Source organism: Desmodus rotundus, chromosome 5 (assembly GCF_022682495.2).
Source record: "Desmodus rotundus isolate HL8 chromosome 5, HLdesRot8A.1, whole genome shotgun sequence".
Classification (NCBI taxonomy): Eukaryota; Metazoa; Chordata; class Mammalia; order Chiroptera; family Phyllostomidae; genus Desmodus; species Desmodus rotundus.
In genome coordinates, this window is record NC_071391.1 from 152,422,045 (window position 1) to 152,438,805 (window position 16,761).

Genomic DNA, 16,761 nt, shown 5'->3' on the forward strand with positions numbered 1-16,761 from the left:
ACTAGTGGTGCGGGCCAGTAGGCCGGGGGTGGGGATGGCTGGTTCTGGGGTTGCCGTGGCTCGCGGAGGTCAGCTCTATTCTCTGTGCGTCTCAGTCCTCGTTGGAGGAAACTGGCAGACCCGTCTCTTTTTTCCTCTTTAGCGAAAGCCTGCCCGCCGCCGCTCTCTGAGGCCCGCGTTCCTGGCGTCGGACGCCCAGGTCGCGTCTCCGCGGCCTCTCGGGGCCGCTCCTGCAGCCCTCAGTAAACATGGCGGGGCAGGCAGGGGGCGGGGCTCTGCAGTCACTCGGCCCGCGTGCTGCAGGCCACGCTCTTCGGCGGCGGCCGTACCCAAACGTGGAGACCCGGCAGGTGGGCCGGACGGGGGACGAGCCGCAACGGTGTGGGCCGGTACAGAGAAGCGCCGGAGATGCGCCTCGGAGCTGAGAGGGAGGGACAAGGAGGGGAGGGGCGAGTTTTGCCGGTCCCCACCTTGAAGGGCCCGGGAAAATCCTTAGTGCGGGCGGCCAGGTGATAGTGTTCCCGCCACCTCGCACACGGAGGGAAGGTGGGACGCCAGGAAATAAGGAGGGTAAGCGTGATGGAGGAGTGAAAGACGAATGGCAAACCCCGGCGGGAGGGGACGAGCTCGGGGACCCGACCCTTGGGCACCCTATACCCTTCATCTCAGACCGGAGACCACGCGGCGTGCGCAGCCCTGGCGAGGAGGTAGGGGGAGGGTAGATGCGTCCCTAACCCCTCACCTCCTTTGCTTTCCCAGAGAAAGGGAGCCATGCTGTTCTCAGAAAGAGCGACAGGACCTCCTTAGCCCTGCCCGAGCCACGGAGGTAAGGGGAAGGCGAGCCTTGGTCCACGTGCCGAGCCCTGACCGTAGGTGCGGGGTGGCGATTGTGAGTGAGGCCATGCCCGGAGGGACTGACTATTAAAGCCTTAGGAATTAAAATTAAAAGTTAGCATTACGTTTTAAGTTAAAATTTGCGTTTTAATGAGAGGTCCCAAAGCCTTTCAGGCCTTGAGGAATCCTAGGCGCGAGCCCAGATTTTGAAGGAATCTTTTTGGGGACGTTTAGTCTTGCTGTGGCCTCCTTCCTTTTGTAGGAGTCAAAGCAGTTCAGTGAAGTTTGTGGCTGAAGTGAGGGTAGGTTAGTGGAAGAGATTTTCTTCCTTGTTTTAGGCATTTGGAAAGGGGTCCCACCCTGGCAGGCGGTTGAGTGTGGGCCTGCAAACCTAAAGGTCGCTGGTTCGATTCCCAGTCAGGGCACATGCTTGGGCTGTGGGCAGGTCCCAGCTTGGGGACGCATGAGAAACAAAAAATATATATATGAAAATATCTAAAAAATATATGAAAAGGGTCCCATTTGTGCCCTGTGTATTCCAGTTTTCTTTTTTTAATATTTTATTTATTTATTTATTTTTAGAGAGAGAGGAAAGGAGGGGGAAAGAGAGGGAAACATTAGTGTGTGATTTCTTCTCATGTGCCCCCAACCTGGGACCTGACCTGCAACCCAGGCATGTGTCCTGACTGGGAATCCAACCAGGAACCTTTTCCTTCACAGGCTGGCGCTCAGTCCATGGAGCCACACCAGCCAGGGCCCTCTTGTGTCCAGTTTTAATGAAACAGCTCAGCTCTTACTTTTGGCTCGTGGTATCTCAGAGAGATACAAGTCCACAGGGTTTAGATCAGTGTAGAGTTTTAGAAAGCCACTATCCTGTCGTTAGAATTATGTCTGATTAAGATTTTGTTACTGGGTCAGGTTTTTCCTGCCCTGTCCAGATCAGTGTCTTCAACAGCTGGAAGAATTAGCCACACCCCATGCAAGTAGAATTCCACCAGGAAACCCTGCCAGTTTACCCCCAGCAGTTTCCGGTTCTCTTTGTCTGTGTTTTAGTTTCTACTGGAATCTTTCTCTAACTACCTGCCCATCCTTATCACTAACCTTTATCACTATGCATTTTTATTTGTACATAGCAGCTATCTTATATTCCAGTAATTCTCCTCACCTGCGTCATAGCCGTGAAAAAATTCGCTGGAGGAATGAGAAAATTTGAGATGTCACAATGTACAAAGGCCCAGGGCATCTTTAGGTTAAACCAGAGTGGCCTCCTGGGAACGTGGTTCTGAGGACTGACATTTGTAACCTGTGATTCAAGAATTGCCAGCTTCGATGTCCTCTCTTCATTGGCCCCAGGGGGTTTAGAGTTCATGTTTCATCTATGTGAGGCCATATTATTCCAGCTAGGCAACATCTGCCCAAAAAGACAGTGTGGAGAGCCAGAAGACAGCCAGGCATGTCTGTTTCCTAGTGGGCAAGAACCGAAGACATAGCTTATAATGATCTGTGGCTACATTAGTTGAAATTTAAACTTTGTTCCATGAATGACTGACTACAGTTAACATTCTGCTTCTGTCCTTGTTCTGGGGGTAGTGAGGATGGAGCCCCAGGTGAGTAACCTGTTCTGCCTGCAGCTAGGACTGTGTCTTCTGTGTTTTGTCTCATGCTGTGTAACCTCAAGCAAGTTCCTTCACTTCTGTAAATCTCAGTTTCTTAGAGAGTGTTTGTATAAAGTACAGTGCTTGAGTTAACCGTGTTTTGAGATTGGTAGCTATGGTTATATCTTCACTTATTTTAATCATTTGTTATTATAATTAGTTATCAATAATGTCTGTAGTCTATATAGCGTGCTGCTGGGTTACATAGCAGGTGTTCAAAAAAATGTTAACTATCGTCATGATAAGCCATCTAAATTTATGTCATTCTCTTGTATTTTTTTCCTCATACCAGTAAGTACCCTACCTAGGGCAGCGATTTTCAACTAGTGTGCTGCAAGAGGCACACTGGTACGCCGCAAGAATTTTTAAAACGTGCAATACCTGACTTTTGGTTAGGGGCACTGACCTCTTTTCCAGATTGTCAAATAAAAAAATGACAACAGTCAACACAGCAATAGCCCTCTGGTGTGAATGAGTCAGACTTCTACGTATTTTTTTTTCTTTTTTCTTTTTGGTCAGGTGAGCAAAAAATATATTTTTTGGTGTGCCACAGAGTTGTAGTAATTACTTTATATGTGCGATGAGATGAAAAAGATTGAAAATTGCTGCCCTAGAGGATAGTTTCTGAAGACAGTATGGTGTAAATGGAGAATGGGTGGATGGGGGAATCAATAGACCTGGGCTCTAATAGCCTTGGACAATAATCAGCTCTGTGGTGTTGACAAGATCAATGTCACCTACTCCTCTGTCCTTTGTAAATGAGGATGTTGTCTTAGTGATCTCTTAAGATTCTTTTAAATTTTAAAACACTCTGCTCCTGTCTTCTTTCTAAGGATAATAGTATATTTTTTTGAAGGTTAGTATTTCTTGTGCGGGAGTCAGAAGAGCAACTTCCCCATCTTCTCTCAGCCCTTCCTCTGCAATTTCCATACAGTGCCAAGTATGACCTAGAATGAAAGCCTAATCCATCTAGGAATGTTGTTGACTGGGAGCTCCCTGCTCCCCACGCTGGAGCTGGAGTTTGGGGGCCATAGAGTGACAGGGCCATTTGGATCACAGCAATTGGTTCCTCGAAGGGGCCAGAACAAATAGCGTCTGAGTTTCACTCCACCCCCAACGCCTGATCTCACTGTAGCTACTTACAGAGCCAGGCTGTCAGTCTCTGCCCAGCTCCAGACACAGCTTCTCCAGGCAGCTCCGCCTCAGAGCAGGGATTGCTTCTCTAGGTAAGGAGTCTGTCCGAGCAGGATAGGGCCACTCCCCCTGGTTGTTCCTCTTGCCCTAGCTTCCTGGCTGGTTTGCTTCTTCCAAAGGTCCCGTAATTCTTAAGTCTGAACCTCTGGCTCCAGCATGTTGCCCTCTCACTTTTTTTACATCCTATAAGAAGCCATATCTTTATTAGTGATAGAAACAGTATAAATTTCAAACCAAGCTGCAGTTACTCTTTTGAAACACCAAAAAAAAGGTCCTCCTTTTTTAGATGGCTACATTGTTAATTCCATAATAGCATTTATAGTGTCATTGCTGTTCTTCAGGGTTTGGGCTGCCTTTGCTCTGGATGCAGTTGCTTGTGATATGACCAATTCTATGTCCTTAATTTTCACACGTGTTTCATCAACCTCTTCCTCTTCACTTTCCTCTTGCATAGTTGGAATCTGTGTGTTTTCTTGAATGTCTGAGACAACTTAACCTTGAACTTTGAGTTTCTCAGCAGCTGCTAGTTGTGCCTACTGAGATGAATCCTCAATCTTAGCTTCCCCCCAAACTATGTAGGTGTCTGAAGCTGGGCTCTTGTAGACATCTGGTTTTGTGATGACAGAGGATATTCTTAGATTTCCCCCCTAGCCTCAGCTCCCACCTCCCACGATCCCCAGTTTCACCTTGCTAGTAGCTCCCCTTCTCAGCACTGACACCTAATGAGATCACCTCCATGGCATCTCCAGACTCCAGTCCAGGCACCCCCAGGTCAACCACTCCATTCTCCCAACATGATTAGGTAAGCCCTGACACCTGCCTTTCAGCTACTCTACCTGTAACGTGTCAAAGACCCAAGTTAGACATAGTCTTGTGTGCCTTCTTTTCACTTCAGCTCTGTTTTGCTTTGCTGGCTGAATGTTCACCCATTTCAGCTGCTGCTGCCAGCTGGGCTTGTTGTGTGGCAGCCTATGTGGAATCTTGTTCAAGCTCTGGGACTGATCTATCACTGTCAGACTCCACTCCAGACCCTGGCTCACCTGGGGCTGTGGCAACTCCTGCTCTGCAGCACGGATGGTTTCTGGGACTTCACTGGGCATTTTGTGTAGGGAACCCCTCTCACTTTTGAATCCCACTCCTCTTTCCAGATCTGTTAGTGCCTGTGGCATTACAGGTAGAGTAGCTGAAAGGTGTAGGCGTCAGGGCTTACCTAATCATGTTGGGAGAATGGAGTGGTTGACCTGGGGGTGCCTGGACTGGAATTTGGGGCTGCTGTGGAGGTGATCTCATTAGGCGTCAGTGCTGAGAAGGGGTGCTATTAGCAAGGTGAAACGGGGTCGTGGGAGCTGGGAGCTGAGGCCAGGGTGGGGGAGAGGAATAGAGGAAGCCATGCTTTTGTTATTAGTCTCCTTTTCTTCTTCCCTGCTGGGCTGTGGCGCCAGGTTGGGCTCCGCTGGCTCAGTACATTGTAGTGACTGGGTCTGTGCCTGCAGGGGGTGGGGCAGGGCAATGTGCGAAGAAACATGGGTTACTTACGGGCTACGGTTGATTCAGGTTGATTCATTTTGTTGCGGGGTGAGGACCTGAGAAGGTTCTTATGTTTCACAGCTCTGCGTGTTCAAAAAGGTGTTGGCTGAGTAGCTCTTCTGGCTATCTCATTTTTCTGCTTCCTCGCTCCTTTTTTCCCTACCAAATCACTACTGGGGCCTGCAGACTTTCCAGGTCTGCCACTGAGCTGGCTGGTCCCAGTTTGGTGGGTATGGGATGCACCCACCAGTCCAGGCCTGAGGGTGGGTGGCCATGAAGGCAGGGTAGGCCTGGCTAAGGGCTGATTCCTTTGCAGGTCACCCTGGACAGTGTCACTTGGTGAAGAAGAAGGACTGTGAAAACTTGGTTGAGAGCCAGGTAGTAGCCACTTGCCTGCCACTGCCCAGCCAAGTGGCAGCCCAGAACCCAGGAGCAGCAAGTGGCTACAGGTCATAGACACAGAGAGGACATGGGTGTGGGGGTGACCTCCCCTGCTCCCCTCCCCACAGCCTCAGACCCAGGCATGGTAAAATCTGCCTTCTCCCTTGTGGACTACGTGGTCTTCATCCTGCTTCTGGTCCTCTCCCTTGCCATTGGGCTCTACCATGCCTGTCGTGGCTGGGGCCGGCACACCATTGGTCAGCTGCAGATGGCCGACCGCAAAATGGGCTGCATTCCCGTGGCGCTGTCCTTGCTGGCTACCTTCCAGTCAGCTGTGGCCATCCTGGGTGTGCCATCTGAGATCTACCGATACGGGACCCAGTATTGGTTCCTGGGCTGCTCGTATTTCCTGGGGCTGCTGATCCCTGCGCACGTCTTCATCCCCGTCTTCTACCGCCTGCGTCTCACCAGTGCCTATGAGGTGAGCAGGGAGGAAGGGAGGAGTGCTTTGGACCCTCAGGCTCAGGGATGGAGAGAGGGAAGAGAGCACACGTGAGGGATCTGGACGCTCAGATTACCTCTGCATACTGAGAGTGACAGGGCACATCCCCAGGAACTTTGAATGTCTGACATGTCGTGTGTTTATAGGTTGTTTCCAGGTAAGGTTGGCTTGAGGGTCCTGTGCTGAATGGGGCCAGAGTGGGTATGAATTGGATATTCTCTAATGTTTCTGGGCCTCTCAGCTGACTGTGGGGGGCGGAGTGGAGAGGAACACCTTGTTTTTTTTTATATTCCTACTTAGTACCTGGAGCTCCGATTCAATAAAACTGTGCGAATTTGTGGGACCTTGACCTTCATCTTTCAGATGGTAAGTGGAATGAGGCTAGAATTGAGCCTGAGGCATGGTAGGGGACCTGAACTCAGGCATGCTGAGGTGGCCGGAGCCTTCTCTGCTCTCAAACTGGCAGGATTAAAATTCCTGCTGGTGGTCAGCGTCACAGAAATGCCCAGAAGCATCCTGCTTTCCATTCCTTCTGGTTCCACAGACACTGTGGTGCAGCGAGCCACAATTCGGAAGAAGGGAGAAGGGAGCAAGCTTAGGTGAAAGGAGGCTGTTGGGACATTGGAGCGGGGTCCCTCTTGTCTCCTCTCTCTGCCCACCCTCACCTCTTCTTCCCCTCACATTCTCTTTTCGGTACCCAACAGGTGATCTACATGGGGGTCGTGCTCTACGCACCGTCGTTGGCCCTCAATGCAGGTGAGGCAGCCCTGGCTCCGGCCCCAGCAGGCTGGGAGAGCACCTTTTGGAGGGGCGGGTAGAGGGAGGTGTGCAGAAAGGAACCGGACCTTGGCCTAGGAATTATTTCATTGCATGGCCCTTGGCTGGTCTCCACCAGAGATGAGAGCAGGCTTGCTTCACTTCACTTAAAGCTAATCAAATATTACCGTGCCCTGTCTGAATTGGTTAAACACCACCTTTTAGTGGAGCTCTGTGCACATTTTTTTCCACTGTGGTGAATGATTTATTTCATCCTAAATGACCAAATGTTTCATGTCTTACCAGAGCTTTGGCTTCCCCACTGGGAAGTCCTCTTCCAGATACTGAAATGTGGCTTTTATCTCTTTACAGTGACCGGCTTTGATCTGTGGCTGTCAGTGCTGACCCTAGGCATTGTCTGCACCATCTACACTGCTCTGGTAAGTGCAGCAAGTCGTGGGGGAGGGAGAACAGTCGTGGGGGAGGTAAGTGCGGAGGTGGAGTGGAAGAAAAGGAGAAGGGATGAATGAGACACGAAGATAGGTGAGAGGGTGGGGTGAAATTCTAGGGTGAGATACAGGAGAGGGCATGTAGGAGAGGCGATAGCATACGACACTAAGGGATAGGGTGGAAACGATGTCGACACGGTCTCAGTAATCATGTCCCTGGTGGCAATATAATACAGTGCCCTTGCTGGTGGTACCTTGTCCTCACTGGTGGGGGGTTTTGAAGACATTTGTGTCCGACATGCTCTCTTTCTTACAGGGCGGGCTGAAGGCAGTCATATGGACAGACGTGTTCCAGACACTGGTCATGTTCCTAGGGCAGCTGGCGGTCATCGTCGTGGGGTCAGCCAAGGTGGGCGGCTTGGGGCATGTGTGGAATTTGGCTTCCCAGCATGGCCTCATCTCTGGGATCGAGTAAGTACACCCCTTACCCTGGCTGGGGTCTCTAGTCCCTAGGAGCTGAGCCTGTCCTAGAGCCTGAGCTCAGGGTTAGAGTAAGCAGAAGGCAAGCTGTGGAAGCCTTAGATGCAGCACTGAGACAGGTGGGAAGTTGGCGCTGCAGAGATGGAGGCTGATCACAGGGGGGCAGTTGGTGGTTAAGGAGGGTCAGAAATTTTTAGTGCCTAGGAGGAGGCTCTGGGTTGGAGGAATGGGACCCTCCCTCCAGCTTGCTACACCGTCTCTTGAGTCCACCCAGTTCTTGCCTTCAGTAGTTCCTTTGCCCTCCAGTGACCAGGTGGCATTTATTTCAGGCTAGATCCAGACCCTTTTGTGCGGCATACTTTCTGGACCTTGGCCTTTGGGGGTGTCTTCATGATGCTGTCCTTGTACGGGGTGAACCAGGCTCAGGTGCAGCGCTACCTCAGCTCCCGCACGGAGAAGGCTGCTGTACTGTGAGTGCAGGGACACAAAGACGGGGGAGCAAGGGCTGGGGCAAGAGAGTGGGCCCTGGTTCCACAGAGGCAGTTGGGTGTGGGCAGGATGTCAGATCATCCCCCCCCACTTGGGGTCAGGGTGTGAGTGTGCTTTCTGGGGCTCAGGGACATGTTTGAGGGCATCTGTTACGCCCTGCTCTCCCCTGACCCTGGCCTCTTTTGCAGCTCCTGCTATGCAGTCTTCCCTTGCCAGCAGGTGGCCCTCTGCATGGGCTGCCTCATTGGCCTGGTCATGTACACCTACTACCAGGAGTATCCCATGAGCACCCAGCAGAGTCAGGCAGCCCCTGACCAGGTGAGAAGGCTTTTCTGGCCCCTTCTGGGCCCAAGAGGGGCCAACCTGGGCCCCTTAAGAGGAGTGTCTGGGTGGCTACAGAAAGGACTTCCACCCCGGGGGACAAGTGGGTTTGATTTTTTTTCCATTCTAGGATTCTGTTGATCTGGATACGAGGACCCTAGCCCTCAGCATCCCACCGTCACCTAATCACATTGCTCTTGCCCTGCTGGGCAGGGACCTACCTTCACTGACCCGCCACTGTGCACCGCCTGGTCCCGTGAAACCCTCCCAACAGCCTCCTTTTAGAGAGAACAGAGGCTTAACAGGGTGGCCAGAGTGCTCAGATCATACTGCAAGTCGGGTCCAAGCTGGGGGATGAACTGGGTGCTCTTTCTAGAGCCCATTTTCTCTCCTTACTGTGGGGTCACTTGCAGTACTTGGCCCCTCTTCCTGATGGCTGGGGCACGTGCGGGGGCTTCCCGCACGTTGTGCTCTGGGGAAGGGCTCCCCTCTCAGGAGAGCTGTGCCCTTCTGCTCTGCCTGCAGTTTGTCCTGTATTTCGTGATGGATCTCCTGAAAGACCTGCCGGGCCTGCCTGGGCTCTTTGTGGCCTGCCTCTTCAGTGGCTCCCTCAGGTACCCTCTTTGACTGTTTCCCTCGGGCTTGGCGCAGCTCACCTGTACTTGGTAGAGGAGGGGACCCCTCATTATGCCCACCCGTTGGGAGGTGACAAGGGACAGCTCATTCGTGTAGGACAGAGCATGTACTTTCCAGGAGATGCTCCTTTTTTTGATGAAGGATTCTTCTTTTGTAATACCAGGAGTTGATCTACTAAATAAAACCTGTACCCCACTCAGAAAAGGACAAGTGTCCTTACCTTCCAGGCCTCTTCCTTAGCTGCCAAGTGTGAGGAAGGCTTCTTGGCTTCACATGTCATCCCCTACCTTTAGGGTGCTGTTCCCTCAATAGAGTCCCTTGTTAGTCTTGCTTCTCTCAGTGCAACTTGTCTTTCTCTTCCCCCTTCCAGCACCATATCCTCTGCTTTTAATTCATTGGCAACTGTTACGATGGAAGACCTGATTCGACCCTGGTTCCCTCAGTTCTCAGAAGTCCAGGCCACCATGCTTTCCAGAATCCTTGGTGGGATTATGCTTCCTTATCTCCTCAGTCATGTTCTTTCTTTCTTTTTTCTTTTTTTAAAAAGATTTTTACTTATTTATTAAATTTTTAGAAGGGAAGGGAGGGAGAGAAACATTAGTGTGTGGTTGCTTCTTGTGTGGCACCCCCCCCCCCTGCCCCCCGCCACCTGCCACCTCAACTGGGGACCTAGCCTGTAATCCAGGCATGTGCTCTGACAGGGAATTGAACCGGCAACCTTTCCGATCTCAGGCTGGCACTCAATCCACTGAGCCACACCAGCCAGGGCTCAGTGATGTTCTTTCTAAGATACAAACATTGTCACCAGTCTTCTTTAAGGCACCAGCTTTAGCCTGGGCTCAGCACTTGCTGGTTATTGAAGGAAGCATATTACCTTGTCTACTTCTCAGGGCACTTCCTGGTGAGGTCTCTGAGTCAGATAGGGGTGCGGACAGGATGGGCGGGACCTGGAGCTGGGGCAGCAGGTATTGTGCCCTGTTTCTAGGAAAACAGATAGAGTGGTCTGGCTGGGGGAGGAGCTTTGCTCTACTTCCCACCCTTTCTTAGTGTGTTTACTTATATCTTGTCTCTTCTCTTTTGCCCTAGCCTTTAGCTATGGGCTACTTTGCCTGGGAATGGCCTATATTTCCTCCCAGATGGGACCAGTGCTGCAGGTAGGTAATGACTATGGGGGGAAGAAAGCAGTTTTTAGGGGAGAAAAGAGCAGACTGAAACTGGAAATTGAGGGAGACAGCTATTATGAAGGGAATAAAATAGGGACAGGTATCAGAAATTCACTCCCCTTTGATGGGCTGCTGTTAGCTGTGAACAGACTCAAGTAGCCAAAAGCCCAGAATCATTCCTGGGACGTCGTTGGCTCAGAGACACTGAAGATCAGCTCCGAGGAGAGCCCAAAGTGCTTTCCCTTTCTCACCCCTGGCCCTGGAGTCCTGCCTCATGCTGGGCCCAAACAGAAGAGGCAGGCTCGGAGGCAGTGCTGGTGAGGCCGGGCTCAGCCTGTGTTCGTTTTCAACCCTGTCTCCCCAGGCAGCCATCAGCATCTTTGGAATGGTTGGGGGGCCGCTGCTGGGACTCTTCTGCCTCGGGATGTTCTTTCCTTGTGCCAACCCTCCTGTGAGTGACCCCTCTGGCTCCACAGTCCCGTGCAGGGATGGACCTGGGGGGTGGCTTGGCAGGGCTCTCACCCTGAGTTCTGGGAACTGCTGTGACAGTTTGGTAAGGCTGGCATCGTGACAGGAAAGTGTGCCATGTGTTTGGGCAGGGCGCCATTGTGGGCCTGTTGGCTGGCCTCATCATGGCTTTCTGGATTGGCATTGGGAGCATAGTGACCAGAATGGGCTCCAGCATGGCACCCTCACCCTCTAATGGGTCCAGCTTGTCCCTGTCCAGCAATCTGTCCACCATCACCATGACCACGCTGATGCCCTCAACCACCCTATCCAGGTGAGTTGGGTCTCACTCTCCTTCAGGAGAATAGCTCATTTCTGAGAGACTTCCCAGGGAGCTTGCTAGGGAATGGGCTACCAGAAGCCTCAGGGAAACGTTGGGTATTGGATCCCAAGACCATAGGACCATGCAGGTGGGTGGAGACAGGTGGTCAGAGAATATCCTGCCAAAGAACTGTCCTCGTTGCTCTGTTCTCCCCAGGCCCACAGGGCTGCAGCGGCTCTACTCCCTGTCATATTTATGGTACAGCGCTCACAACTCCACCACGGTCATTGTGGTGGGCCTGATCGTCAGCCTCCTCACTGGTGAGCGGGTGTGCGGTCGGCTCACAGAAACATGGGGTGGGCTGAGGGAGGGCACTCAGGGAATCTGGCCCTTGTGGGGAGAATTGACCCTACCCTCCGAGCTCCCAGTTTCAACAGTCAGGTTTCTGGGCGGAGCTCCAGGAGGTGGGCAGGGCTGGGAACCCCGAGAACAGAGGGCTTGTTGGATAGTACACTGGTTACACGATAAGACTCGGCGCCTTGACCTGCAGGGGGAATGCGGGGCTGGACCCTGGACCCTCGGACCATCTACCCAGTGCTGCCAAGGCTCCGTGCCCTCCTCCTGCCTGTGTCCTGTCAGAAGCGACTTCACCGCAGATGCTACAGCCAGGTAGCGCCCACGTTGTCCCATCACCCCCTCCCGTCTCCAGACTACCACCTACCACCGGGCGGGGTCCCTTCTATCCCTCTTCTCTCTCCCCACACCCCTGTCTCTGATGATATGTGTGAGCCTGCACCATCCTGCAGCAGCTGCCCTGGCTCCTGCCCATGGGGGAGCCCTGGCTCGGAGGGCAGGAGGGTCCGAGTGCAGATAGGCGCACAGCGTGCTGGCCCCTCCTTTGCCTGTCCCTCTTGTGCTGCCTCTACTCCCCCCAACTCCTCCCCCCGGCTTCTAGCTGGGGTTCAAGTGGGGTCTTCCCCCTTTTCTGCATGTGCCGCTCCCCTAGCCTCAGTCTGCTCCCTTTGCTCTGTGTATCTCCAGGACCTCTACGTGGACACCACAGGGTTCCCGGAGAAGATGAGCAATGGGGTGCTGAAGGACTGCGGAGACAAGGAGGCCATGGCCGTGCCTGAGAAAGGCCCAGTCTGCCAGGGGAGCAGCCCCACCTTCACCCTCCAGGAGACCTCACTGTGACCTGGACTCAGGAACCAGCCCAAGTCTACCCTGTGGTACAGGGAGGAGCGACTTGATGTGTTCTGCAGGGACTGGATTACCTAGCTTACACCAAAGGATCTTGTGCTTAGGGGTCTGTGCTGTGGTAGAAGCTGCCAGGGTGTGGGAGGTGTGAGGATAGTAGGGGATCCCCTGGGAAAAGGATAATGGCTTCTGATTGAACTCCACCAGGCTCTTTGAAGCGGATGGAAACCACAGTGCAGGTTACAACTGCTGTGGGGCCTGTTCTGACAAGATTGACCACCTCTACCTTAAACTAGCTGTCGCTTCCCTTGCAGTCTCACCTAAGCACAGATTCTGTCTGCCGCTAAGGGCCCTGTGACCCTTATGTTCATGTTGTCTGTGGCATCCAGGCCCCCTCATTCTTACCTGTCTACCTCCATTTTTGAGAGAGGTTTTGGTGTTCCTGAGAGGCCTCTTGGAATAGACAGGTACATTCGTCATCTTTGTGTCGAGTAGGGGAACCTTTTCCACCTCACCGCCCCAGCCCCGCCTCTAACGGGCACTTGGGGACGGGGCAGATGCTGACGTAAGAAACCAGGGCATGACCGGGTGCACTGTGGAGTGTCCATCTTGACTTCTGAGCCATGCCACCCTAGTATCGTTTTGCCATTTGTGCTCCTGTTAACGTTTGGAGTTTCTTCCCCACATATCTTTGATCCTAGGGAATGAAAACTAACACTGGAACTAGAATCTGGGATCCTGTACTGTCTGCAGCTACTCTTGTCCACCCCAGCCCCATCCCTGGAGAGGCCAAGAAGCTTCATTCCCATGCACAGGTCTTTGGCTAAGGAGAAAGGAGACTAGCTCTGGCCCCGTCGTGTTTAAAGTCATGTCCCTGGCATGTCTGCAGGGGCAGCATTGTGCTCATCAGGGTGAAAGATGTGGAACTCTCTTTACTTGCAGCCTCTCATCCCCTGTGGCTCAGTCTCTCCCCTGTTTAGTCCTGGCAGTGAGAAGAAGCAAGGGAAGAGAATGCATCTCTTCACCTGCTGCTCTGAGATTTTCGCTTTTGAGGGTAGAAGAAGAATGCTGCTATTTGGCTTTACAAATAGTATCAATCCCTGGCTGGTGTGACTAGATGGATTGAGTGATGGCCTGCAAGCCAAGGGGTCGCCGGATCGATTCCCAGTTGAGGCACATGCCTGGGCCGTGGGCCAGGTCCCCAGTTGGGGATGTGCGAGAGGCAACCAGTCCATGTATCTCGCACGTTGCCGTTTCTCTCCCTCTCTTTTTCTCTCCCTTCACCTCTCTGAAAGTAAATAAATAAAACTTTCAATTACAGTTCACACTCAATATATATATATATTTTAAATAGAGTACTTAAGGTGGACTTACATTGTTTGTGAAGAACATTGCTCACTACTACCCACCCCTGGTCTCTACCACCACTTGGTCCTATCCAGCTGGCCAGAAGCAGCTCCCTAATCTTATGATTTAAGGGTATCTATGGAAAAGTTCTACAGCAAAACTTTACAAAGTACAATCAAAGTTAAAACAAATGGATTCTTTTAACTATAATCAAAGTTTTATTCTTGAAGTCATAGGAGAAAGTTCATTTAGAAAGTTACAGAGGTAGTAGAAGTGAGCCAGCTGGGCTGCGCAGGCTCAGGAAACGAATCACAGAGGCTGAAGAAGGGCCCTTGGAGCTTAGGCGGGAGAAAGGCAAAGGTGAGCTGCCTGGGGGGTGGGGAAGAGAGGGGGAGGGAAAGTTGAGGGCACGCCCCAGAGCGAGAGTCCTCAAAGCATTTTTAAATATATTTTACTGATTTTCTTTGGAGGGAGGGAGAGAGAAACATTGATTTGTCCCACTTATTTATGCATTCGTTGGTTGCCAGGGATTGAAGCACAGCTGTGGTGTCGTGGGATTATGCTCCAACACCAAGCTGCCAGGCCAGGGCGTTTTTGTTGTTAAAGGAAATTGGGGGAAAATTATAATGAAGTGTTGAAAGTTCTCTCCTTGAGATCAGGACAAGGTAAAGATGCCTGCTGTTACAATTTCATTTCTTGATTGTACTTGATATTCTAGTCAGCACAGTCATAAAGAAGCTCAAAACAAAGGGAAAGAATGATGAATTTGACCATATTAAAATGTAAAACTCTTCAGTGAAAGACACCATTAAAAGTGAGAAAGACAACATTAAAAAGTGGAGAGAAATCGGTGTCATATGCAACTGGCTCAAAGAACATGTTACAAAGAACATCTCATGCCCTGGCCAGGCAGCTTAATCAGAGCAGTGTCTGGGTACACCCAGGTTGTGGGTACCACCCCACATCAGGGTACAAGAAGCAACCAAAGAATGCATAGATAAGTGGGACAACAAATCGATGTTTGTCTACCGTCCTCTCCCTCTCTCTCAAATCAATCAATAAAAATATAAAGACCACCTTACAATGTAAAAAAGACAATTGTATTAAAAATGGGGAAAATATTTGAACTGACACTTTACAACAGTAAATGCAAATGGCCTATGAATGTGAAAAATTAATTCTTGTTAGTAATGAAGGATATGCAAATTAAAACAAAAATGAGATACAATCATGTACTAGGTTGGCCAAAAATGACTTCCTGTACAGTTGGGAGCCATCGACCTGATTCTCGATAAAGTTTTACTCACTGCTTTGTACCATTGCTGCGGTGCCCACAGAGCGAAAGGAGCACCTTACATCCTAGTATCAGGGAAGAATGGTTTTAACTTCGGTGACAAATAAGGGCCTTGATAAGGTCTCAGGGGACCCCAGAGGGTTCATTGACTACTCGGAAAATGGTGCCCAAATCAGGAGATGTACAAGATACTTCATAGCAACATAATTACCCCAAACTGGAGACAACCCAAAAGTCCATAAAAACTAGTGCTACAATATTACAGGAACGCTGTGCAGCAATGACAAAAAATTAAACCACCACACATGTCAAGCAGCTGAAGTGTTTTCTTTTATTGATTGATTTTAGAGGAACATTGATATGTTGTCCCCCTTATTTGCGCATTCATGGGTTGATTTCTTGGATGTGCCCTGACTGGGAGCAAACCAACCTTGGCATATGGGGACGAAGTTGTAACCACTGATCTACCTGGCCAGGACACCAAACTGAAGTGTTGCTCAAGGGAGTGATAGAATAAAACACTGTGATTCCATTTGGTAAAGCTCAAAACAAAAAAAAGTAAGTTTTGTTGTGTGGGGGTCCATGTGAAGTTGGTGAAACTGAAGAAAAGCCAGGAGAGTGGTGACTCTGAGCGAAGAGGGTGGGCGGTATGATTAGGGAGGGGCTTTGTAGGTTTTAGTTCTTTGCCTGGTGGGAATATCGTAAAGGTTCACTTTAAGCATTATAAACATGTTTTATATGCTCCATGCATATTTTGCAATAAAATTTTTAATATAAGATAGTCATTGACAGCTCTCATTTCCAGTGCATGAAGAAGGAAGGCAAGATGCAGAATCAGAATATGCCACCTTCTGTAGTAGAGCGACGAGGAAAAGGACACATTAATGTTGTTTGTGTGCACTAACCATCTGTGGAAGGGGACAGAAGAAACGAACAACTGCACGCCTGTGAGAGGGCAGGATGGTGAGAAAACTGGGGCGGGAGGGGGTCTTCTCTCTCACCTCTCTGCACCTGTTTACACTCTGATCTCGGACAACTCATGTGTTACCAATACTGAAGTAGTTTTCAAAGCCCTGTACACCTGGAAGTTTAAAAAATACTTCTGAATAACACCTGTATGAAAGATAAATCAAACTGGAAATTATGAACCATTTAGAAATGATTGTGACCTAAGCACTATTATGTAACAAAAACAGGCTTTAGACAAGCAATTTTTTAAATGTTGAACAATCTGATGGGCAAAAAATAATCTCAATTTGCTTTTCTTAATTACTATTGAGTTTGAGTATCTTTTTTTTTTTTTTCTTCCTCCCCCTTCTTCTCTTTTTTGGGTTTGGACTTTTCTGTGAAATTCTTGGTTGGCCATAACCTTTGTCAATTGAAATAATTGTTAGAATTGTGCATATTTCCTGGATATTAATTTCAATACAACAGTTTTCTCCCACTTTTTCCCTTTTAACTTATGGTATTTCTTTTAAAAAGTTTAAATTTTATGAGAAGAAATCTTTCAGGTTTTGTGGGGTTTTTTAAAAGATTTTATTTATTTATTTTTAGAGAGAGGGGAAGGGAAGGAGAAAGAGAGGGAGAGAAACATCAATGTGTGGTTGCCTTTCACGTGCCCCCTACTGGGGACTCAGCCTGCAACCCAGGCATGTGCCCCGACCGGGAATCGAACCGGTGACCTTTTCGTTCTCAGGCCCTCGCTCAAACCACTGAGCCCCACACCAGCCAGGGCAGGGTTTTGTTGTTGTCATCGTTGTTTTTAAT

The 16,761-nt window shown here is 50.2% G+C and overlaps 1 protein-coding gene and 1 pseudogene across 6 annotated transcripts; one reads left to right on the plus strand and one right to left on the minus strand.

Moving 5' to 3' along the window:
* The first annotated feature begins 1 nt into the window (after position 1).
* SLC5A6 (solute carrier family 5 member 6) lies at positions 2-16,263 on the plus strand. Of its 6 annotated transcripts, none has more exons than XM_045189271.2 (17): positions 2-68; positions 760-826; positions 5,527-6,072; positions 6,394-6,459; positions 6,798-6,849; positions 7,222-7,289; positions 7,615-7,769; positions 8,108-8,248; positions 8,456-8,585; positions 9,114-9,202; positions 9,595-9,707; positions 10,311-10,378; positions 10,752-10,838; positions 10,987-11,168; positions 11,373-11,476; positions 11,707-11,825; positions 12,198-16,263. In XM_045189271.2, the coding sequence occupies exons 3-17, from the start codon at positions 5,680-5,682 to the stop codon at positions 12,348-12,350; spliced, it is 1,920 nt and encodes a 639-aa protein (XP_045045206.1). In that variant the 5' UTR covers positions 2-68; positions 760-826; positions 5,527-5,679; the 3' UTR covers positions 12,351-16,263. The 6 variants fall into 6 exon arrangements, with proteins under 6 accessions (XP_045045206.1, XP_045045205.1, XP_024408334.1 ...); XM_045189270.2 differs by having other exon boundaries at positions 20-389; XM_024552566.3 differs by having other exon boundaries at positions 20-350.
* On the minus strand, positions 3,726-4,783 carry LOC112297780 (nascent polypeptide-associated complex subunit alpha-like; annotated as a pseudogene).
* Positions 16,264-16,761: the final 498 nt, after the last annotated feature.